We start from the raw sequence: 24178 nt of genomic DNA, 5'->3' as shown, positions 1-24178 counted from the left end.
TTGAGGAGGGAAGTTCACCTTACGTGAAGAAAAGACCCCTTAAAGGATGCCAGGAACAGGTTCGGAGCCTGTTGGGATTTCCTTTCAAAGCCTTTGCTCTGGTGCAATCTTGAACCTATAGAAGGGTGCACAGGACGGAACGAGGGCTTCCACATACCCTCGACCTGGCTGCACGTTCATCCTGTGTGCTCGGTCATCCTCGGTCATCCTCGGTCATCCTCGCCCTCTCTGTGTGACGTCCACATCTTTCCTGAGCCATACGAGTACTCCAGCATATGTTTCCTAGAAACAAGGACATTCTCGCAGAACCTCAGTGCAGTGGCCACACCAGAGCACCTCGCGCTGGTGCAAGGCCCTCACAGCCCGTGGTGTTCACTGTGACCACCCTGCTCCCTCCCACTGCACGCTTCTGCTGTCCCCTGCTGTCCAACCCTCCTCTGCCTTTCCAGGGTCTCGGGCCTGACATTTTGCACACCTGCAGGTGGGTTATTTTGTAGCTGTCCGTCAGCTTGGCTTTCTGGACCCTGTGAGCACTCAGCCCAGAATGATAGTCAGGATGTTGTTCCTGGCATCACAGCCAGGAGCACCCTCATGCAGAGGTGGAGTTTGCACTGGGGGGTGGTACAGGGGGGTTCCCATCTCCAAGTGAGGCCGCAGCTATTCACACAGGAATATGGAGCCAGAAGTCCCCAAGCCCACTAAGAAGGGCCCCTTGGAGAGGTCTTTCTTCCTTCAGGACACTCCACCTGAGTCCTGCCAGACTGGTCCACCCACCTCTCTGAGCCCCATTTGGGTGCAGCCTGGCCTGTGCCTCTGGGATCGCCTGACTCTCTCTGGCTCCAGGACCTTTGTGCCCACTGCCGTCTGCCTGGGAAGCCCTCTGAGGCCCTTTCTGTGCCCCGCCTCCTTGACCCTTTCCATGCTCTGCCTAGTTAACCTGCTCCAGAGCTCAGCCACAGGACTGCTGAGCCTCCCCTCAACTGTTAGGTCCTGGCCCGACTTGGTGTTTGCTTTCATCTTTCCCACTGGCTGCAAGTTCACAAGGGTAGCATGTCCCTGGGACTCAGGACACTTGCTGGCACTCAATAACAATTGTGGAGGAAAAGTAAGAGGCCAAGGCAGTGTCCCTGAGAAGTCTTATGAGGAAGGAGCCCCTGGGTGGGAGCAGCCCCAGGTGGTCAAGTGGGCGCCCGAGTGCCAGATCACAAGGACAGCATGTCAGGCCCCGAGTGGGGCTGCATGGCAGGAAGGGCTTCATGGTTAAAAAGAGAAAGAGCCAGAGAAACAAGCCCACGTGGCTGGTGACTGTGACCAGCCCTGGAGCCCCAGAGGAGACAGCAGCGTGGTGGAGGGATTTCAGCTGAGGCCTCTGAGTCTGCAGGGCAGGGCGTGCCTGGACAAGCTGACCCTGGTGGTCAAGTTGCAAGTCTCCCAGCTCTGCCTCCTCCATTCCCCGCAGCCCCACTCCTGGGCTGTCCAGGCCTGCGTCAGCCCTGGTCCTGGGGCTGTCCTTCTGCGTGTCCCCTCTTAAGGCATCGATGTCGGTGCCGGGCTCCTGAGGACTGCCAGAGCGCCTCTTTCAGCCTCCTGAGCCTGTGCTGCTCCTCAGATGTTCCAGGTCATCCAGCCAGAGCGCGCGCTGTACATCCAGGCCAGCAACTGCGTGGAAGCCAAAGACTGGATCGACATCCTCACCAAGGTGAGCCAGTGCAACCAGGCGCGCCTCACCGTCTTCCACCCGTCCGCCTACCTCAACGGCCACTGGCTGTGCTGCAGGGCCTCCTCCGACACTGCCGCCGGCTGCACCCCCTGCACCGGGTAGGTCTGGGCCCCTGCAGCACCCGGTGCCCCACCACCCCGACTCAGCCAGGCACCATCGTCTGGCTTGTACACTGCCCAAGGAGTTCAGCCAAGGGGTCCAGCGGGACTAAAACGCAGCCACACTCACTGGGAACCCAGCACCGCCAGGCCGATCTCGTGTCCTCTGAGGAGACCCACCGACAGCACCTGGGTATGGGTCTCTGGAGGGCTGTGTAGTCTGGAGGGAGCTCCAGGCATTGGAGGTTCCTCCCAAGCCCCTGCTGGGCAGAGCTGCCCCTGGGGAGAGGTAGGCAGGTGTGAAGCAGGGCAGCCGCAGGTCTCCTGCTGACCCACCCAGACTTCTTCACCTGTACCTCTGAGTGGAAATGGAGACTGGCTGTTGCAGCAGGGCCTCCCGTGGTCATTAGAAAAGGGAGGGTGGCCAGGTGCCCGCTGCTTCCGTGGAGCCGCGCGGGCTCTGTGGCTTGTCACATGAGCATGGGAGCCTTGAGCGACAAGCCTGAACTGGCCTGCCACATGACCATCATACCTGCCTTTGCTCTCAAAGCCTTGGAGGTCGTAGTTGCAGAAGCCAAGGCCTCTCCCGAGGGGCCCAGGGCCTTTCTCACGTTCCATGTGTCCAAGGCCAGCACCCGGGTCAGGGTGAGGTTTTAATGTGGGTCTCTCCGACTTCTTTCCTACACAGTTTTCTTAAAAGTAATATGATTAAAAGCCTGGTCTAAGTCATGTTTTTATCTTTCTATTCTTTCCACATCTGGGCAGCGGCCTCCCAGCAAACATCCAGCTGGACATTGACGGGGACCGCGAGACGGAGCGCATCTACTCCTTGTTCAGCCTGTACATGGGCAAGCTGGAGAAGATGCAAGGTGACCACAGCCCCTGCACGCATGGGCCAGGGAGCTGCAGCGCCCCCAGGTCCTGGGCACAGGGCTGTTCTGTAGGGCAGCGAGGCAGAGCTCTGGCATCCGCGGGCAGGCACAGGGCCCTTGCTGCCATGCTGATGATGGGAAGCTGTTTGCTGGCTGGGCAGCCTTCTAGGGAAGATGCGTTGGGTGGTGCTGACAGTTTTCAGATAGAATTTAACTTGCAGCCTCTGGCCCACTTTCTAAATAAGCGTCCGTACCTCCAGCAGAGGAGGTCATTCTTCTTTCCAGAGGGGTGTGTGTGCATGTGCAGGCCACACGCCCAGCAACCCCAGCACACAGCACATTTCAGACACCTGTGCAGCTTTGTTTTCCTTAACTTTTCTTTCTTTTTTTTTTTTTTTTTTTTTTTTGGGTGCTGGGGAATCGAGCCCAGGGCCTTGTGCTTACAGGCAAGCACTCTACCAACTGAGCTACCTCTCCAGCCCTTATCCTTGACTTTTAATTGCTTAGCAGAACTAGAAGCACAACAATCTGGGTAGGACAGATCAGGTGACGTAGGAACTTGTCTGATCTGCAGTGGGAGGTGGACACAGGACCCTGGTAACAAGGCAGCTGAGCCTTCTCCTTGCAGGGTCTGGGAGAGCTCAGATATGCTCATGTAGATCACACATGGGGCCTTCAGCCCACAGAACATGATACAGCAGAGTGTGTCTGGAATCAAGCCCATTAGACTTGCTTCCTCCCTGCTCTCCTGACCTGGCCCAGAAGGTCAAGTGCACCTTGGCTGGATGTGTACAGGGCTCCTGGGCATCACATCCCATCTGACTGTGAGCACAGGCACCAGGTGACACACCCAAGCCAGTAGCATCGTGCCCCAGCAAGTGTGGCATACACAGAACCTGGCTCCGAGGGTCCAGGATGCCTGGACCTGTGGCCCTACAGTTGCATGAGTCCTCAGGGCAGTGGGGGCAGGGGCAGCCTCTGACAGCAGTGGCCAAGCAGAGTCAAGGGGTCTTGGAGAGGGCAAGGCCACTATGAAAGACCCAGTGAAGAACGAGCCCTCCTTGATTGCCACCTTCCAGTCTCCTTGGGCAGTGCCGGGACTGGCCCCGCCTGCACCAGAGTGCTGCCCGCTTTGTGTGGCCCCTGCCCCTCCTCTGCCTGAAGTGCCCTCCTGGCTTCAGTCCCGCCAGTGCCTGCCCTTCCTGTGACCTTCCTCCTGGGAGCTTTCCCACACCCCATCCCAATAGCCTGTCACTGCGAGCATAGCCCCTTTGATCTGTTCCCTTTCGCTCGGCATGCTGGGATCTTTTAAGAGCAGAGGGGAAGTCCTGTTCACCCCAGGAATTGGCACAAAGGAGGTGATGTCCTGTTTGATAGATGGATGGGTAGAGGAAGGAAGGAAGGAAGGAAGGAAGGAAGGAAGGAAGGAAGGAAGGAAGGAAGGAAGGAAGGAAGGAAGGAAGGAAGGAAGGAAGGAAGGAAGGAAGGAAGGAAGGAAGGACAGGTGTATAGACGGATGGATGAATGGGTGGGTGGGTGGATGGATGGATAAAAAATAGACAAATGGAAACAATTGTGCTCTCAGCCTTCTTCCCAACGATGAACCGTCTTGACAGCAAGGGTTCACTGCTGTCAACAAGGCTGGAAACAGCTCGCTCTGTCCCGCACTGGACGCTGCAGGGCCTTCAAGCCTCGTCCTGAGAGCGCGTTGCTTCTTGACGGTGTTCTTGTTGGACAGCTCTGATTGTTGAGACACGTCCCCAGATACTTGACCATGGGGCCTCTGCCCATTGATGTAAGAAGTCCCTTCCTGCACAAGTCCCAGTCTTTGGTGAAGAAGTGCTGTGTGGCTGGGCCTTTGTCACAGGCCACAGTCAGACCCTGGCCCCTCCTAGCCCCTCCTGTGGTGAGGTCTCCATGGCCCCAAGTGTGCTGGCCTGTAAAAGCCAGTACTGCAGAGTCAGTGCAGGGTGGTGGCATCCTCTCCTGAGGGCTGGTGGTGGACTGGGGATGCTGGACTGTGGCCAGTGCAGAATGGCTTGTCACGATGGTGGCAGGAGTGGAAAAGCCCCCACGGGGGACAGCAGGCTTGCCTGGGTGTGCCTGGGGCAGGCTGTCTGCCCATCTGCCCAGTGGCACAGATACCCACTTGTTAGGGCTTTGGGAGGGTGGGGAGGCTGCTCACGTGAGAGAGCCAGTGTCTCCCACATGCGTCGGCTCCAGGACCCCGTTTCACCGTGGTCACAGCACCAGCTCCAGGGTCCAGGGCAGAAGGTGGTCTTAGTTGTCATTTGTGTCCTAGTGAGACAGGCTGGGCTCAGGGTGATGCCTACTTCCATCTCTGTGTCCTGCTCCATTTTCCAGCCTCACCAGACCTCATGGGATGGCCGTGGCTGCGGTGTCCTCACCAGCACCCCTCCCAGGAGAGCGGGCATACCCTCTAGCACCCACCAGGCTTTTTCCACAGCCGTCCTCTCCTTACACTGTCCAGTTATCCAGCTAGACCTGTGAGGAGGAGAGGCTGGGCCAGAGCCCAGGAGTCCTGACTGAGCTGTGCTGGGCCCAGTGTGCTTGCAGGACAGATGTTTGTGCCATGTTCACACAGTGGGCCAGGGGCCAGCCTTTCCTGGAGTGACTGCCTTGGGAAATGTGCCCTAAGCAGACATCCAAAGATGGGTGTGGCCGCAGGCCCTGGCCACATCTGCACTGATGTCCCACCCCACAGAGGCCTGCGGGAGCAAGTCCGTGTACGACGGCCCCGAGCAGGAGGAGTACTCCACGTTCATCATTGACGACCCCCAGGAGACCTACAAGACGCTGAAGCAGGTCATTGCAGGTGTGGGAGCCCTGGAGCAGGAGCATGCGCAGTACCGGAGGGACAAGTTCAAGAAGACCAGATATGGGAGCCAGTGAGTGCCCCTCCCGATGGCACCCACCTGGGCAGCAGGGCAGGGTCTTCCCAGCCTGTCTCCTGGCCTCGGGAGCCTCCAGTGTCTCTGCCCCATCTGCCATCCCCCAGGCCACCTGTCACCAGGCACAGGCTGGCTCTGGAGTGGCCACATTCCTGTCCCGTGAGGGAGGTGGGGTGGGGCATGCTAAGATCCAGGACTGAGCCAGGTGGACCACATTCGGCCAGTCACCAGCTACGACAGGCTGTGTAGCTGCAGGCAGCTGGACTTCCATGCCCCCTTCTGCACAAGAATGGAGGTTGTGGGGAGATGGAGTTCAATGAGGTGGAGGGCTAGAAGAGCCCCTGTCCTGCTGCTGGGAGTCTTGACCATCCCCACCAGCAGGGGCCCAGGGACTGCCACCACAGAGCCACAGCCTAGGACAGAGTGGGCGAGCTGCAGGGAGCCCCCGGTCATGCAGAGAGGCTGGGGTTCTGGGAAGGACCGAGCGAGGCTAAGGAAGAGGGATGGCTTCCAGTGCCCTGCTGGACAGAGCCTAAGCACCTCCAGGGCACCTGGCGTTGTGGCAGGCCTGGACACCTGCAGGAGCCCACGCCCACCTTCTGAAGGCCTCCCTACCTAGCAACAGAAGCCCATCAGCCTTGCACTCCAAAGCCAGCAGGCTGACAGCAACGAGGAAGGGAGCCTGTTCGGGGGGGTCAACCTGGGCAGGCAGTGGCCCCCGTCGGACACAGCGCCCTCCAGCACCAGGCAGTCTGCCGCCACAGGCAGAGAGAGCCCTGCCTTCCCCAGTGCACACCCCACAGTGACCACACACTGCATGCACACGTGTCCAGCCTACACATGATCCACATGCATCACCACATGTGATCTGCAGCACTGGGATGCTGCACACCAGTGTGTGTACATGCAGTATGTGCACGCCGTGTGTGTGAACTTTGCACATGTGCATGCACACTGCACACTGCATACACATGAGCATCTCTCTGCCTCCCTTCCAGGGAGCACCAGGGGTAAAGACTCCCCCTCCTCTTCCAGGGAGCACCCCAAGGAGTGGGGTGGAGCATCATTTCCCCCCACCTCTTCCAGGGGCACTCAGTGGTCATAGCCTCATCTTTGCCCCTTCCAGGAAGCACCCAGAGGAGTGGGGAGCCTCCTATTCATGGAACCTCCTCCTCCCCCTCACCCATTCCAGGGAGCACCTGGGGTGGAGCCTCATCCTCCTCCCCCACCTGTTCCAGGGAGCACCTGGGGTGGAGCCTCATCCTCTCTCCCCCTCTTCCAGGGAGCATCCCATTGGAGACAAGAGTTTCCAGAGCTATATCCGACAGCAATCTGAGGTCTCCACCCATTCCATTTGAAGTCTGTGCAGTGTTCCAGACAGGTGCCAAGCTCTGCACCAGGTCACCCACGGCCCTGAGGACAGAGGGGAGCAGAGTGGACAGAGCTGGCAGGTGGAGCCCTCCGCGGCCCATCAGCTTCCACAGGACCAGTCCTGGCTGCCAAGGCACCTCACATCCCCCTGCAGAACTCTTGCCACATGCTTTCCTTGCCTGCCTGTGGTGGGTGGTCTGACCCGCCTCTGGATTGTGTGGTCACTTGTCTTCTAGTTCCCTTTGTTCTGTGGAGGTGCAGGGGTCAGACGAATGGTTTGGAATGTGGACTGCCCAGTGGCCATCCTATCCCTCCTCTGGCCTGGCCCTGGCTGTTCTGCTGCACCACTGCAGACGGGAAAGTGTTGCTCCTGCTGTCCCCACGACCACAACAGAGGCCTCTCTGTTCCTGGCGCTGGCTCTGCTCCTGGCCAAAGGGCCAGTTCTGTGGCTGGAATCCCCGTCTGAGGGTACCTTGGCTTTGGGGGCCTGGGTCCTTCTGCAGAGCCCAGGGAGGGAAGGGCGAGATCCAGTCTTCTCCGGCTGACAGCCCAACCCCAAGTCAGAGCACAGCCTACTCTACTGTGGGTCTGTGCTTGGAACAGAATCCACTTGCTTGCCACCCCATCGGGAGGTTTGGGGAAGATTTTTGAAATGTGCGTTTTTCAAGCCGTTTTTCTTAATGTTTTTTTAAGGATCATTTTTAATTAGCCCTTTGATGTAAGGTAACAGAATATTGAAACCTACAACTTCTTAAGAGGTTTCTGCAGAGGCAGACAGCCAGGAAGTGTGGTCCCGGCTGCCTGAAGGTTTCCCCAGGGAATGCTGCTGCGGTCGAGGCTGGCAGGTCTGCCGGGAGCTGCTGTCCTGGGTCAGGAGGGTCTGAGGCAAGAAGGTGGACCTCCAGCTTGAGGGCACACTGCTGCTGCAGACCCTTGCTCCCAGCCCTCCTGGGCTGTGGCAGGAGGTGCTTGGAAAGCACTGAGGTTCACGTGGACTGTCCTTGTCCAGACACTTCATCTGGGGACAGATGGCCATATTATTTCTTTTCACAGAAGTAGTGAAGGAAAGTGTAAAAAATAAACTCTGGACACGCTCTCAGGCTGTGATTTTTAACAGGGATTTGTAACAATGTTTCTGTTTATAAAATACTAATGATTTGCAATGTATTTTACTGGCCAATTAAAACAGAGGTTTTATTCTTTCTGAGGACTGACCTGGTTTTCCAGAGGAGCCCACTGGTGACTGCACCATGTGGGGAGGGTGGCAGGTGCGGAGGGCCCGATGATAGGCGGCATCCCTCCAGCAGCTGACGCTCACCTGTGGGGCTCTGGGTGGGGCCTGGCCCTCTGGTGCCCTCAGGAGGGGTGTGGTCCAGGCACTTGGACCTTCCCATAGCTGGAGGCACCTAGGTGAGGGGAGAGCAGTCTGCACAGCAGCAGCCAACGTCTCCAAAGGTGCTGGAGCTGAGCTCACAGCGCTGGGTGTGGAGGGATGGGTACTCCGTGGGGTGCACAGAGCTGCTGTCTGCTGTGCTGCTGTCCCTCCTGGGGCCAGGAAAGGCTCAAAAGGGAGGCTCTGGGCAAAGACCCCATGCTGGGGCCAGGGACAGCCTGTATAGCTTTAATTTCTTTATTCCTTTCCTTTCTCCATTTGATTTTTCTTCCATTGTACGTTGACTCCATTAGGAGGAAAGTTTGGGGTTTTGTTCTGGGAACCCAAGTCAGACATTTCTTGGGGGTCATCCTGTAGCTGAGGATTGTGGCATGAAGGGCTGAGGCTGGGGTGGTCCCTGGTCAGCCTCCTCCATCCACAGGAGGGTGTGGAGTTGGGGGAGGAAGGTGTGTCAGCCCTGATGTGTCCAGGGCAGGGCTCAGGCAGCACAGGGCCGGAGGACCTGGTTCACCTGGGGTGTGTCAAGTCAGAGTCAGCCTGTGAGGGAACACGGAGGCAGGAGGCAGGTCGTGGAGGGAGGAGATGGAAGGCAATAGGACCCGGCCCCTGGGAAGCAGGCCTTGAGGGCCCCCATGTCTCTCGGAGGAGACCCTGGTCATTCCACTCACTCCTCTTGCTCATCGGCCTCAGCCAGTGACCTGCAGCCTCTGGGATGCAAGAGGCTGTGGGCTGCCCCAGGAAGACCCAAGCTTCTCCCTGGGTGCCCTTGCCCGGTCCCGGGCAAGCTGGTGGTCAGGAGGTGTGTGCTTCAGCTAGCCCCGAGGGTGCAGAACAGACCCCCCAAGCAAGCCCCTTTGGCAGAAGGGTCATATTGAGCCAAAGGCTCTTTTAAAAGCCAGCAGTATAGGGAGCGTGTTCTGACCACCCCTTCTCCTCCCCAAGGAGAAGAGGAGGCCCCCAGCAATGGCCCCAGAGGACAGTAGTCCCACGCAGACCTGGTCCAGCTACCTGGTCTTCCTGCTGCTGCCCACTGTGTGTGCACTATGCCACCACCTCACTGTCTCCAGCCTGGTAGGAAAGACCCCCTCTGCTGATGCCCATACCTTCCTGGGAATCCTCAGCCCCACCCAGCCCTGGGGGCAGAGGTCAGTTTTGCTCCCCTTTCCTGCTCTGTGCTGAGGTCTCTGATGATGGCCGGCTGGACCAGAGCAGCAGGCATCTCCTGGTAGGCTGTGCTGGGCTGAGCTGTGCCCCCAAAGTCACGTGTGAAGACCCCACACCCAGAACCGTAGAACAAGGCTGTATGTGAAAGAGGCCCTTGCGCAGGCAATCAGGGATGTGGGGTGTTGGGATGGGCCTCCTCCAGCCTGCTGGAGTCCTGAGAGAAGAGGTCAGGCCAGGTGTGGGATCACACCTGTGATCCCAGTGGCTCCAGAGGCTGAGGCAGGAGGATCACAGTTCAAAGCCAGCCCAGCAACTTAGTAGACCCTAAGCAACTCAGCAAGACCCTGTCTCTAAATAAAATAAATATTTTTTTAAAAGGCCTGGGGATGTGGCTCAGTGGTTAAGTGCCCTGGGTTCAATCCCAAGTACAAAAAAAAATAAAAGAAAAGAACAAAAAAGAAGAAATCCAGACAGAGACACAGAAAGGGATAGCCACGTGCAGACACAGGGAGAAGACGGTGTCTGTGAGTGAGGGAGGCCTCTGAGGTGGCAGCCCCTGACCGCTGGCCCCGGGCCTCAGCCGGCAGGGCTGAGGGATGCACGCTGTGCTGGGCCACGGGCTAGCAGACTGGTTTGCACGTCAGCACGATTCCAATCCACTCCCAGAGTGGGCCCTGGGAGACTCTCCACAGCCGGCCGGCCGGCCGGGATCCCGGGGCCCTGCCTCTGGGCACTCCTTCCCCTTCCCGAGTCTGGCTGCCCCAAGTTCCTGCCGGAAGGCGTGTTTCTAACACCTGTCCGCCTCTGGGGGAGAAGCCCAGGCAGCCTAGCCCTGCTCAAACCCGGCCCGTAGGGAAGGCTGCTCTGGGCTGGGCCTGTGAACCCTTGACCTCTGACCCGCAGTGACGTCACAGCAGCTCCATGGCAACAGCCCCCACTCTGGCTACTCCCTGGAGAAGACGACAGGGAGAGGGGCAGCAATGCCCTCAGTGTGAGGCTGTGCAGGCACAGCTCCCTCCTCCCGCGGGCAGAATGGAGAAGGATCCCGCCACCCACAGGAGGCACCGGCCGGGCCCCGGGGCCCTGACCTCGGGAGTGGCCCCTGGACATCTCAAGGCAGCCAGCGATGGGGCCGAGCTCCAGAGAAGCCGGAGCATGGGCGGCTTGCACCAGAAGGGGGACCCCCCGAGCCGCATCAGGAAGCTGCGCAGGGGGCCGGGTAGGAGGGGCTCCCGCTGCGGGACCCAGGGCTGCCGGCGGAAGCTCAGGAAGGGGTGGGGCCTGGAGACACCCTCCCCAGCCCGTCCCTGGGAAGGCCGGTGCTTTCCAGTTCTAGGCTGCCTGGAGCCGTGCAAGCCGCCTCCACTGACTCCTTGCAGACGCACTTCGCACTTCGGCAAGCGGAGGAGGGAAACCCCGGGGACAGCTACACGCACGCACGCACGCATGCACGCAGACGTGTGCTCAGGGGCTGAGGCCTCTGGAGGTTTTCCAGTGGTTAATTTTAAATCCGAGAGAAAGTGAGGGGTGGAGTCACTGGGGGCCTCTCACCTGAGGCTGACACAGGGCTGGACGGGCCTTGACTCCCTGAGAGACAGCCAAGAACCACCAGGATCCAACACTAAGCTCAAGAGCAGCAGAGTGACCCCTCCGCCCGGGCAGGTTTTCCTCACCTGCTTTGGCAGGCCATCCACAGGCTGGCGAGACAGGGTGGCACCCAGGTCTTGTCCTCAGTGACCTCAAGCAGCAGCCCTGGAACAGATGACAGAGGACCCAGCCTGAGGCTGGGTGTGCTGCGCAGGAGGGGTGAGCCCCCCAGGCAGAAGCAGGTGGTAGGTTGCCTGGTCTCTTTGGAGCATGGCTTGGAGGACAGGCAAGGTGGATGGGGCATCTAGCAAAGATGCCCTCCATCAGCAGGTCTCCCCGCCCATTATGCCAGTGGCAGGCTTAGGGCTTGCCCACTGGCCAGGCCCTGCAGGAAGCCCTCCAGGACAGGGCAGCCCCCAGCCCCAGGCTCTGGCTGCCCTTTCATCAGAACCATTGTTTAAAGCTTTGGAATTCCTGGGCCACAGTGGGGGTGGCAAATGCCTGTAATCCTAGCCACCCAGACGGCTCAGGCAGAAGCATCACATGTTCAAGGCCAGCTTGGAAAACTCAGTGAGACCCAAAATAAAAACTAGAAAGGGCTTGGGGTGTAGCTCATTGGTAGAGCACCCCAGTGTTCAATCCTCAGTTCAAAAGAAAACGAATATGTAGGAATTTCCTGGGTTGCCATTTGGCTCCTGAGGGTTTGCAGGAAGAAGAGCTGCAGCCAGGAGCAGAGCCACAGCACCCAGACTTGGCTGGGGCCCTGTCACACAGGACAGGAGAAGCCCTGCAGACTGAAGAGCCCACCTGAGATCAGACCCAAGGCTCACCTGAAAGCCCAGTCCCCAACCCTAACCCTAACCTGCCTCCTCCCTAAAGTGCTTGCACATCTGCGTGTGCATGCCAGGAAACTGAGCTCAGGGCATTGGCAGGTGAGCAGGCCCAACCTCCCAGAGTCACCAGGAGGCTAAAAGCATCCCCTCCACTTCAGGCAAATCAGGGTTCTCCTGTTCCCTGCCCCAGGAGAGAGGACTGCTAAGACCATCTGGCAGAGGGGCCGAATCAGTGACCAGAGGGCTTTCCTGGACAGATCATCCCTCCTCCCCATCTCTCTCTGCAAAGGAAGCCTGGGCAGGGGACCCTCTCCTCACCACCTGCTCCTGGGACAGGGGGATGTCAAAACCCCAGGGCCTCAGACACTCACTGTGAGGCACCTGAGTCCCACAGAGCACAGAGCGGGATGGGCCCCCTCTGTAGACGAGACAGGCTCCCAGCTCCAAGCCAGGCATACAAGGCTAGAGCAGCAGGAGAGGGGAGCAGGGTAGTGTCCTGGGCAAGGGCCAAGGAGGCTGAGGCAAGGAACTCATGGTAGCCACTTTCACCTGCTGCCAGGTCCTGACACACTCTGGAAGGAGCTGCAGGCTAGGACGGTGCCCGCAGGTGGCAAGCCCCTGGGCTGCAGCAGACCAGGCTTAGCAGCCTGTGCCTCGTGCCAATGGTGCTGACCAAATCTGTCCTTGCTTCTCAGAGTCTGAAGACCAGGGGCAAGACCCAAGGAGGGATGCAGATGACACCATCTGGTAAGCAGGGGGCTCAAGAACAGACTCCCCCAGGGCCCGGCTTGGGAGGGACCCACGGGGGCCATCATCCTGAGGAGACCCACCAAGGGCTGGCAGCGGGGACTTTGAGGACTCGCATTTATTGGGACTCACAGCCCAGTCCGGTTGGCCCTGGCCTCACGGTGTCAGAGCAAACAACCCCACACACCACCCTGGAAAGGAGGAGCTGGGCCCAAGGAGGCCTCCTCTGGTGGGGTACGAGCACGCCCAGATGGCTTCACGGGAGGCAGCCGCCCCCAACGAACGTCTTACCAAGCACAGCACTGCCCTCCTCCACCCACCCGTCCCACCATCTAGGAGACTTCTGTCACTGATGCGCCCAAGAGTTTCTCTCAGATACCAAAGTCCAACTCACCACCATGGACCAGGAGTGGCCTGGCTGCCTTTGTGCGGCTCCCTTGTGAAGACCAGGGTGGTCAGCCACAGGTGCAGATGGACAGCAGTGGGCCTGAGGGACAGGCCTGAGCACACTTCCTGCCTAGCTGAGGGCAGGACTAAGGCAGGTCCACGTCCTCTTGGTGGTACAGTGAAATGTCTGCCATTGACCAGGTCAAGAGCCAGCACCATCCACATTTCCCCACCCCAATGCTGGCCAAGCCCCATTCCTTCGCCCTGCGTTCCTCTTGACCTGGCCACACCAACAAAATGCTGCAGGGAGGGTCACCAGGTGGTGTGGGTGACAGGCACAGACCCAACCCGGCCCACTGTCTGTACAGCTACTCAGCCTGGCCATGCAGCTGCAGATGGTGGCCACCTCCCACACCACATTTTGCTCCTCTGAGCAGGTGGGACCTGCCTTCTCAATAAGCCCAGTTAGCTGTAAATAAGTTATTGCCCGCTGGAGACCGGTCACTCAGGGTGTCTCTAGACAAGAGGAGTCATCAGAGGGGCCAGGTTAGGCTGGCTTTCCATGCTAGGAGGGAGCATCACATTCAGACCCTCTGCCCATCTGCCCCTCACAGACGTGCCCTGCCTGGGTGCCTGTTACCCAGCACTGGCAGAAGGAGCCCAAGGTGAGGGCAGGTCAGTCCCCCATCCCATGACACCTTTTCCACGCTTGTTCCCTTCCTCGCAGTCAGGTGAACCCGGAGGAAGACAGGAAGGAGAAGACTCAGGATGCCCTGGGAGGCCTGGACCAGGAGTGTGGGAAGACAGAGTCTGAGGTTGAGAAGAGCGACTCTGAGGCCAGCACCAAGGAGGAGCAGGCAGGGGCATGTGCAGGCAGCTGCGCCCTGGAGGCTGAGGTGGGCCCTGCCGGGTGCCTGGGCACTCTGTCCTCTAGCAGGGGGGTCCCCGTATCAACCTGCTGCGTGTCATCTTTGGGTTTTCAGGAACAAAAGCTGGAGTCCATGAAACTGAACAGCCTTCTGGAAAAAGAGGCAAGAGCTTTCTTTGGTGACAGGAGCAAGCCTGTTCTACTATAGGCACACTGCAAGACTGGTGGTCTGGGGGCAACTCAGCAGGATCCGTGCTCTAGAGCTGCACCAGACCCTCCCCTTCTCCCAAAGAGGCCTGGGGTCAAGCTCTGCCTCACTCCATTATGCCAGGGGCATCCTTGTCCAGCATGCCAAACAGTGTAGTCACTAATGGAGTTGGGTCCTGAGAGGAGCCGAACTTGGCCTAGGAAAACAAGCCCAGAGACCCCTGCCCTGGTGCATCGCTGACAATTGATATAGGAGGGTGGATTCTAGTCTTCTTCCCAGACTCCTTCTCCAGGTTATGGAGAGGGTTGACATGTTGTTTACCAGGATCTTACAACACACCACCCTTGGTGTGATTATGAGCCAGCCAGGGTGCCTAGATGGAGGCCCTGGGGAAGCCACAGGCTGAACTGCAGGGCTACTGCACCCCAGGGTGAGTCTTACCTGAGTCTGTGGAGGCAGAATCCTAGCTGAGCATTGCCACTGCCCAGAGGCCCTGGTGCTCAGAGGGTAAAGGTGTGGGAGACCCTTTGAGGTCTCAGGTACCTGATGGGAGGTGAGTCGAGTGGGTGAGAAGGCCATATTCCTCCCTCTCACTCCCCTGCCCAAGTTGGCCCCACAGATACCTCATGGCCACCTACCATCAGCTCTCCAACCAGCTTCACAGGAACTCCCATCCTGAGCATCACCAGCATCTGGTGAGCCTGGTGGCTCACTGCCCAGGCCTGCCTGGCTGCTCCAAGGCCAGGAGACTTCAGCCCCTCCCAGGAACTCTGCTTTCCTCCCAGATCAACCCATCTCTGTGGTTTCCACCCACAGAAACCATCTGCATTCGTGGAGATTGACCTGGGAGATCATGCCGAGGAGGTACAGACAAAGTGCCTTAGACAAGAAAACCCAGCCACCCACCGGGAGAATGCCTGCACTACCCAGGCTGGGCTGGGCAGGTTTGGGGGACTTGCCCATAGCAGGCATGTTCAGAAGAGTGAGGCAGAGGCCCAGGACCAGCAGCTCCATGGACACTCTGTGGTGATGAGGACTGGCCTTGGAGGGCACCTCGCCCCTTCCTCACTGTCCCTTACCCCCACTCCCATACACTCTGTTGCCATGTTCTAGGGCCTGGGCAGCCCATAGGCTCTGAAACCCCTGTGGGATCATACAGAGTAGTAGAAAGGGTAAAGCCTAGAGATTTGGACTCGAACTACCTCCTGTGCCTCAGTTATCTCCTCTGCAGAAAGGGAATTGTAGCAGCACACTAAGGTTTGTAGAGAACTCAGAAGAGTGCACCATACCTAGAAAGCCATTGTCACCATCAAGACTATCACAACCATTGACATTATCATTTCCAGCACCATTATCACCATCATCAGCATCACTCTTATCCCCATTAACACCACCACCATCACCACTGCCACCACATTACCATCACCACCGTCACCATCACCACCGCCACCACATTACCATCACCACCGCCACCACATTACCATCACCACCGTCACACATTACCATCACCACTGCCACCACATTACCGTCACCACCGCCACCACATTACCGTCACCACCGTCACCACATTATCGTCACCACCATCACCACATTACCGTCACCACCATCACACATTACCATTACCACGTCACCACATTACCATCACCATCGTCACCACATTACCGTCACCACTGTCACCACATTACTGTCACCACTGTCACCATCACTACCGTCACCACCGTCACATTACCGTCACCACCGTCACCACATTACCGTCACCACTGTCACCACATTACCATCACCACCATCACATTACCGTCACCACCATCACACATTACCGTCACCACTGTCACACATTACCATCACCACTGTCACCATCACTACCGTCACCACCGTCACCACATTACCATCACCACCGCCACCACATTACTGTCACCACCACCACCACATTACCGTCACCACATCACTATCACTACAACTGGCATCACTGCATCATCCCACTATCACCATTGTCATTACTGTCACCATCATATGATCATCATCACCACATCCTGATAACCACTGTCACCATCACCATCACATGATCCACATCACTACCACCACCGTCACCCCCATCAATCACCACCTTCCCCATCAGCAGCAGCACCACCACCAACACAGCTACCCCATTGTCACCATTAGCATCAGCACCACCACTGTCACCACCATCACCATCACCACCTTCCCCACCATCAGCAGCACCACCGCCATCACAGTCACCCCACTCGACATCATCACATCATCAACATCATCACATCAGCACCAGCACGGCCACCCCACTCTCGACGTCATCTCACCACCACTATCACTATAAAGACAAATCGACACAGACTTGTCTAGGGTCTTCCAACAAGAGTGTCTGGGGTCTCGCACTCGGATTCCTTGCTGTGGCCCATAGTCACCTTTTTGTGAGTCTCTTGAAGCTCTCTTAGAAAGTCCAAGTTCTCCACGCTGCTCCTTCCCTCGCAGATCACACCCTACTGTGGAAAGAGCTTGTTATTAAGTTCCCACTGGGCTACTTGGAGGACTCTGAGTTCCAAGGACTCCAGGAGGGCCAGCCACAAGCAGAGTTGCACCAACTGGCCAGATCCCTGTCAGAACATGGTGGCCCACCTTGAGGATAGGGCTCCTGCCAAGACCTTCAGCTGGGAATTCCTGCTTCACGAGCCCTGTCTGGCGGGAGGGTGTTCGGGCCATGGCTCCTGTGCCCCATCTCTGCCTCTGGCCTATTCTTTGGTAGGCCCCTCAGGCAATACCCCGTCCTCTGAACCTACTGCCTCCTCCACAGGTGGCCACCTGTGCTGTGAGAGAAGAGAAGTGGGGCGAGATGGACATAGGAGATTTGTCAGAAGACGAGTGAGTGAGGCCTGCGGGCTTGTCCTCTCTGCAGGGCAGAGCGGACCCCCAGTACCCCTCATGTGGGCACATGCAGAGGTCAAGCCTTCACCGTCACCCCCATCAATCACCACCTTCCCCATCAGCAGCTGAAGGGGCTGAGGGGCGAGCAGCAGGCCATGAGCCCACCTCACCCCACAAAGAGACCGTCTCCTAACCCTACCAGCTGGCAAATGGCCAGGAAGGAGACAGGGAGGGGGAAGGAGCCTGGAGGGGACAGCACAGCATCTCCAGCTTGGGTTTTTCCTACAGAGGGCCGTACCTAGGCCCTGGGGGCTGCTGTCATGGGAGGGCTGGACCCTCCCAGATGGCTCAGGCCTCCTGGGACGGAGGACATGCTGGTGCTGAGGATGCCTCTGGTCACTGTGGACACTGTGGCAGTTGCTGAGGCCCTGTGCCCTGGCCGTAGAGCAGGCTGGGAGTCAGCGACACACTTGTCTGGCCCACGGGAGGGCCCGGTGGATCTTGTCGTCTTACTCAAGCAGCAAAGAGACGAGTGGGGCTCCAGATCCCCTCCCTGCACAGACAGCTGTGCTGGTGTTTGGGCCCATCCTTCATATTTCAGAGAAACATCACCATGTGCGTGGAAGTGGGGTCTGATCTTTGATTAACTGGCGTGCAGTGGAAACTCCCTGTGAGAAGGAGTTTGGACACCCAAGTCCCCCTCTTAGAGACAGGACGCCTTGGGCACATGCCTTGGACTTCATGTCCAGAGCAGAGCTGGACCCCCGGTGCGGCCAGTGCCCTCTGGAGGGTGGGCCCCAAGTGTGCGGCTCTGCTGGCACTTCAGGCATGGCCAGTGTCGGGCAGCCCTCTGCTTGGCGGGCCACTGGAGGATCACTTGTCAGCCCTGCTTCAGGCTTTTGCTTCTCGTGGAGGGAGCTCTGAGCAGGCTCCACTGCATCCTTGCGAGGAAGTCCCCTGGTCTCTGGCCTCCTCCAGCATGGCCAGGCCACACCGGTTCTTACGAGACACCAGGGCTCTTGTCAAGTCCCAGCCTGGGCTTTCATCTGCTGGGCCTTCTTCAGCTGGAGGTTACGTTTCCCAGCATTTCTTGGTGATGAATTTGACCACAGTGCACTCGTCTTGGAGACCTTTTTTTCTGGACAATCAGATCTTGGGACTACCCCAGAGAATCCGCCCAGCGGGGAGGCCAAGTGACAGGACCAGAGTCTGGGGCTAGATTCCAGAGCTGGCAGGGAGTCCCCCAGGCTGACCTGGACAGACACTGGGTGTGGCTCACCTTTCCACACCTCTCTCGCAACTACCTACACCCTACCCCTCCTGAGACGATAGGATCAAACCTCCGTGTGTTTGGCCCTGGGCCCAGGGTCCCTGCGAAGGGAAAGAGGTCCCTGCAGGGAAAATGCTGGCCACCTGCTGCAAGTGGCTCACACCTGGCACCTGGTTTTGGGGCCCCTGGGCAGGCTTAGCTCCGTCACCGATCTCTCCTATTTAAGCTTCCCTCTGGCCAGAGAATGGGAGACCTGGGGCCCGCTGAAGGACAGGGTAGGAGACTGGCCCTGTTGGATTCTGCACAGCTCAAGGTGGCTAGCTGCCTGGGAGGGTGGGCAGCAGGCGGGGCACCACAGGTGCCTGCAGGCCAGGCAGGCACCACACCACCCCACTTTTGGCCTCCAGGACCAGGACCAGCTGGGTGTGCTGTATCCCATACCCCACCAAGAGGAAGGCGAAGGGGTGCACCGCCACCCTGGAGAAGGTACTCAGCGCCCGGGGCGGGGCGGGTGGGAGAGCACGGGTGGTCACACCTCCTGTGCCCGCCCAGGTCCCCTCTGACCAGGTGCCCAGGGAGTCTCTCGGGATTGGCCAGAGCTGAAGCAATGAGGGCGGGTAATGCTAGGATGCCAGAGACCCCGACCAACCTGAGAGTGCAGCCTGAGGACCTCCGGGCCACATCCTGGCCCCTGGGGCGTGATGTCACCTTCCACCAGACAGAGTGAGTGATGGGCTCACTTCCCAGGGAGGTGTGCAGCGGAGGGCAGGAGTGCGGCTCAGCCCCACAGGCCGTGTGGCCAGGGACGGCAGCCAATCATGCCCAGAACTGCCAGGCCTGGGTGATGGCGCAGAAGGCCCTGCAGCCGGGAGGTGCCCAGCAGCTGGACTCCCCTCCTCTGAGGTCTCCGGGACCTAGATCCCAGTGCTTCGCTGGGCGCTGTGTGCTCCCAGCTCGGTGGAGCAGAGGTGGCCCTGCCCTCAGGCAGCGGCTCAGGGTGCCCGTCCCCAGCTTTCCTGTCTCATCGGTTGCCACCAGAGGCACGAGTTTAATCTGCAGGAATGAGGTGGCTCCGGGAGGCTCTGTGCTCAGGGAGGTTCCTGGATCCCAGCTCCAGGTCCAGACAAGCCGAGTAGGTCTTGCGGGGTCTCTGCAGCCCGAGGAGCACAGCCCTCCACAGTCCTGACTTAGCCACACAGAGTTTCTGAAACCAGTCAAGTCCTCTGGAAAAGTGACCTTTATTGCTAGTGACCAGGCTCCCAAGTAGCCCTCTCTTGAGACTGTGGGGCCTGTGAGCAGCGGGAAGTGTGGTCCCTCACTGTGTCATGAGCAGCCCCTAGGGGGTGGTGCCGGGCCCTTCCAGAGTATTCACACCCAAGCGGGCCCCCACAGCCCGGGGTTGGCTTCTTGGCTGAGGGGGTGAAGGCGAGGCCCTCCCGGCAGCCAGGACAGGGTGTTTGGTGCGATGGAAGGGCAGCCTGCTGCCGGGCTTGTGACTGCTGCTGGTCCTCATCAGTTTTTCCCGCCACCTCCCTGCAGCGAGCCCATGGGTCTGCATCAGGAGACCTCAGGAGCGGTGGCTGCGGTGGGCTGGCCATGGCGCCCTCTGGTGGCCTGCTTCCCACACTGCTCCGTTTTCAGTCCTAGGAAACCACCATCCAAGAGCTGCGGCTGCACTGGACTCGACGCCACCACAGAATTCACACTCCTCCACGGCTTATTCATTAAAGGATGGCCAGGATGTACCTGGTTGCTGGAGCTCAGTTACGATTCCGCATCGAGCCCAATGGGGCCAGGCTCTGCCTGAGCTTCACTGCGGCGCCCAAAGCAAATCCCCACGTGCCTTGCACAAAGCAAGAAGCAGAAGCAAAACCCTCAAAGAAGGACATCAGCCCCCCAGTGCCTGTCCCCAGGGACGTGGGGACACAAAGGGCCAGGGGAGAACAGGGGTCTGCGGGCCAGGCTGGGCAGGGCCCTGCAGGGCAGAGGGTCTTCTCTCTGGGATGGGAGTTGCCGGAGGTCACCTGGAGACACGTCCAAAGGGACACACTGGGGACAGGAACCTCCTGCCCCCTCCTCCCCACACCTGAGGCTCCCCTGGGACTCAGAACTCAGCATGGGGACACCCTGGGGGCAGGGACAGAAAGGCTGCTGGGCTGCGGAAGCCCCTGGAAGGGTGATCAGGCTGTGTCTCGGGGTCTTTCCCTGCACTGTGGGCCAATCTCAGGACACCTGGGGCTTAGCCTACTGTGGGGCCCTCTGAAGGGCAGGAGAGCGTCCTGTGGAGGGCAGGGGCCAGCTGCCCAGGACTGCTGGATTCACTCATCCAGTGTGGGCTAACAAACGCCGGAGGGATTAATAGGAAAGGGACCCGTGTCACGCTAGAGAAAGCCGAGGGGCTGAGGGAGGGCAGGCAGGCCGCTGGGCAGTGGGCAGACCTCCACGGGGCTGTGCAGCCCACTCCCAGTCACCAAAGCAGAGTGGCCCTCAGCCAGCACAGTCCTCAGAGGACCTGCCCACAACTGGGCCACATGGTGGGCATTTACCCTCGCCAGGGAAACTCCAAACATTCAAGATCAGGAGCACCAGTGTTGGCTTCCGTGTCCCGTAGGTCAGCTCATCCAAGCCACTGACAGGGTGACTCCTGTCCCAAAGGAGGGAGGCCCTGTCCTCAACCAAAGAGGCACAGGATCAAACCAAAGAAACCTTGTCCTCAAGAAGAGAGGCCTTCCTCTGTCCCCACAGGAGTAATCAGGCGGTGCCTGCCCTAGTGACTCCATGGTGTAGAACAGCACCTCTCAGGCTGTGACTGTTCTGAGTGACTCCATGGTGTGTAAAACAGCAGCTCTCAGGCTGTGCCTGCCCTGAGTGACTCCATGGTGTATAGAACAGCACCTCTCAGTCTCTGCCAGCCCTGAGTGACTCCATGGTGTGTAGATAGCAGCTCTCAGGATTTGCATGCCCTGAGTGACTCCAAGGTGTACAGAACAGCAGCTCTCAGTCTGTGCCTGCCCTGAGTGACTCCATGCTGTGTAGGACAGCAGCTCTCAGGCTGTGCCTGCCATGAAACTCCAGGTGTACAATACAGCAGCTCTCAGGTTGTGACTGTCCTGAGTGACTCCATGGTGTGTAGAACAGCTGCTATCAGGCTTGACTGTCCTGAGTGACTCCATGTTGTGTAGAACAGCAGCTCTCAGGTTGCTCCTGCCCTGAGTGATGCCATGGTGTGCAGAAAGCAGCACTCAGGCTGTGCCTGCCATGATAACTCCAAGGTGTACAGAACAGCAGTTCTCAGACTGTGCTTGCCATGATGACTCCATGGTGTGTAGAACTGCTGCTCTCAGGCTGTGCCTGCCTGAGTGGCTCCATGGTATGTATGACAGCAGTTCTCAGGCTGTGGCTGCCATGATGACTCCAGGTGCACAGAACAGCAGCTCTCAGGTTGTGACTGTCCTGAGTGACACCATGGTGTAGAACAGCAGCTCTCAGGCTGTGGCTGCCATGATGACTCCAAGGTGTACAGAACAGCAGTTCTCAGACTGTGCTTGCCATGATGACTCCATGGTGTGTAGCACTGCTGCTCTCAGGCTGTGTGTGCCCTGAGTGACTCCATGGTGTGTAGAACAGCAGCTCTCAGGCTGTGCCTGCCCTGAGTGACTCCATGGATGTATGACAGCAGCTTATCAGGCTGTGGACTGCCCATGATGACTCCAGGTTGCACAGAAACAGCAGCTTCTCAGGTTGTGACGATCCTGGGAGTGACACTATGGTGGTTAGAACAGCAGCTCTCAGGCTGTGGATGACCATGAGGACTCCAGGTGTACAGAACAGCAGTTCTCAGACTGTGATTGCCATGATGGACTCCATGTTGTTGTAGCACTGCTGCTCTCATGGCTGTGTGTGCCCTGAGCTGACTCCATGGTGTGTAGAAACAGCAGCTCTCAGGCTGGGCCTGCCCTGAGTGACTCCATGTATGTATGACAGCAGCTCTCAGGCTGTGGCTGCCATGATGACTCAGGTGCACGAACAGCAGCTCTCAGGTTGTGACGATCCTGAAGTGACACCATGGTGTCGAGACAGCAGCGTCTCAGGCTTGTGGCGGCCATGAATGACTCCAAGGTGTACAGACAGCAGGTTTTCAGGACTGTGCTTGCCATGATGACTCCATGGTGTGTAGAACTGCTGCTCTCAGGCTGTGCCTGCCTGAGTGACTCCATGGTGTGTAGAACAGCAGCTCTCAGGCTGTGGCTGCCAAGATGACTCCAAGGTGTACAGAACAGCAGCTCTCTGGCGGCACCTGCCCTGAGTGAGTCCATGGAGTGTAGGACAGCAGCTCTCAGGCTGTGCCTGCCCCCAGTGACTCCATGGTGTGTGGAACAGCAGCTCTCTGCCTGTGCCTGCCACTGAGTGACTCCATGGTTTGTAGAACAGCAAATCTCAGGCTATGCCAGCCCTGAGTGACTGCATGGTGTTACATAGTAGCTTTCAGGCTTTGCCTGCCATGAGTGACTACAAGGTGTAGAACAGTAGCTCTCAGGCTGTTCCTTCCCTGAGTGACTCCATGGTTTTTAGGACAGCAGCTCTCAGGCTGTGCCTGTCCTGAGTGACTCCATGGTGTTGAACAGCATTTCTCAGGCTGTGCCTGCCCTGAGTGACTCCATGGTGTAGGACAGCAGCTCTCAGGCTGTGTCTGCCATGAAACTACAGGTGTACAATACAGCAGCTCTCAGGTTGTGACTGTCCTGAGTGACTCCTGAGATCCCAATAGCAGATCTCAGGCTGTGGCTGCCATGATGACTCCAAGGTGTACAGAACAGCAGCTCTCAGGCTGGACCTGCCCTGTGGCAGTCCGTGGTGTGTAGTACAGCAGCTCTCAGGCTGAGCCTGCCCTGAGTGACTCCATTGTGTAGAACAGCAGCTCTCAGGCCGTGCCTGCCATGAAGACTCCATGGTGTGTACAACAGCAGCTCTCAGGCTGTGACTGCCATGATGACTCCATGGTGTGTAGAACTGCTGCTGTCAGGCTGTGCCTGCCCAGAGTGACTCCATGGTGTGTAGCACAGCAGCTCTCTCACTGTGCCTGCCCTGAGTGACTCCATGGAGTACAACAGCAGCCCTCAGGCTGTGATCTTCCTGAGAGACTCCATGGGGTGTATGACAGCAGCTGTCATGCTGTGGCTGCCATGATGACTCCCGGTGTACAGAATAGCAACTCTCAGGTTGTGACTGTCCTGAGTGACACCATGGTGTAGAATACCAGCTCTCAGGCTGTGGCTGCCATGATGACTCCAAGGTGTACGGAACAGCACTTCTCAGGCTGTGGTTGCTATGATGACTCCATGGTGTGTAGAACAGCAGCTCTCAGGCTATGCCTGCCCTGAGTGAATCTATGGTATGTAGAACAGCAGCTCTCTGGCTCTGCCTGCCCTGAGTGACTCCATGGTATGTATGACAGCAGCTCTCAGGCTGAGGCTGCCATGATGACTCAAGGTGTACAAAACAGCAGCTCTCAGGCTGTGATTGTCCTGAGTGAATCCATGGTGTGTACAACAGCAGCTCTCACGCTGTGGCTGTCATGATGACTCCAGGCGTATAGAACAGCAGCTCTCAGGCTGTTTCTGCCCTGAGTGAATCTATGGTGTGTAGGACAGCAGCTCTCAGGCTGTGCCTGCCCTCAGTGACTCCATGGTGTGTGGAACAGCAGCACTCAGGCTGTGCCAGCCCCGAGTGACTCCATGGTGTGTAGAACAGCAGCTCTCAGGCTCTGCCTGTCCTGAGTGGCTCCATGGTGTGTAGAACAGCAGCTCTCAGGCTCTGCCTGTCCTGAGTGGCTTCATGGTGTGTAGAATAGCAACTCTCAGGCTGTGCCT

The 24178-nt window shown here is 58.3% G+C and overlaps 2 protein-coding genes across 5 annotated transcripts in view; both read left to right on the top strand.

The window, feature by feature from the left end:
- RASA3 (RAS p21 protein activator 3) overlaps positions 1-8176 on the top strand; it is a 75887-nt gene extending 67711 nt beyond the window's left edge. Inside the window, exons 21-24 of one of the 2 annotated variants that reach the window (XM_079137427.1) lie at positions 1610-1818; positions 2584-2687; positions 5416-5599; positions 6885-8176. In XM_079137427.1, coding sequence (XP_078993553.1) covers positions 1610-1818; positions 2584-2687; positions 5416-5599; positions 6885-6960 — 573 coding nt within the window. In that variant the 3' untranslated portion in view covers positions 6961-8176. Of the gene's footprint in view, positions 1-1609; positions 1819-2583; positions 2688-5054; positions 5600-6884 lie in introns of those variants that run through there. The other variant, XM_079137428.1, reaches the window with a different exon arrangement.
- A 2045-nt stretch (positions 8177-10221) lies between these two features.
- LOC306660430 (uncharacterized protein C13orf46) lies at positions 10222-20071 on the top strand. 3 transcript variants are annotated; one of them, XM_079138664.1, is made up of 9 exons: positions 10222-10750; positions 12647-12698; positions 13813-13981; positions 14069-14116; positions 14978-15025; positions 16968-17035; positions 18716-18794; positions 18884-19031; positions 19950-20071. In XM_079138664.1, the coding sequence occupies exons 1-8, from the start codon at positions 10453-10455 to the stop codon at positions 18917-18919; spliced, it is 798 nt and encodes a 265-aa protein (XP_078994790.1). In that variant the 5' UTR covers positions 10222-10452; the 3' UTR covers positions 18920-19031; positions 19950-20071. The 3 variants fall into 3 exon arrangements, with proteins under 3 accessions (XP_078994790.1, XP_078994788.1, XP_078994789.1); XM_079138663.1 differs by having other exon boundaries at positions 10223-10750; positions 18861-19031; XM_079138662.1 differs by having other exon boundaries at positions 18716-19031.
- The last annotated feature ends 4107 nt before the right edge of the window (positions 20072-24178 follow it).

This window comes from Sciurus vulgaris (genome assembly GCF_902686455.1).
Source record: "Sciurus vulgaris genome assembly, chromosome: 4".
In the NCBI taxonomy this organism is placed as follows: domain Eukaryota; kingdom Metazoa; phylum Chordata; class Mammalia; order Rodentia; family Sciuridae; genus Sciurus; species Sciurus vulgaris.
Note: the sequence above shows the minus strand (reverse complement) of the source record. Positions and strands in the feature narration are given on the sequence as shown.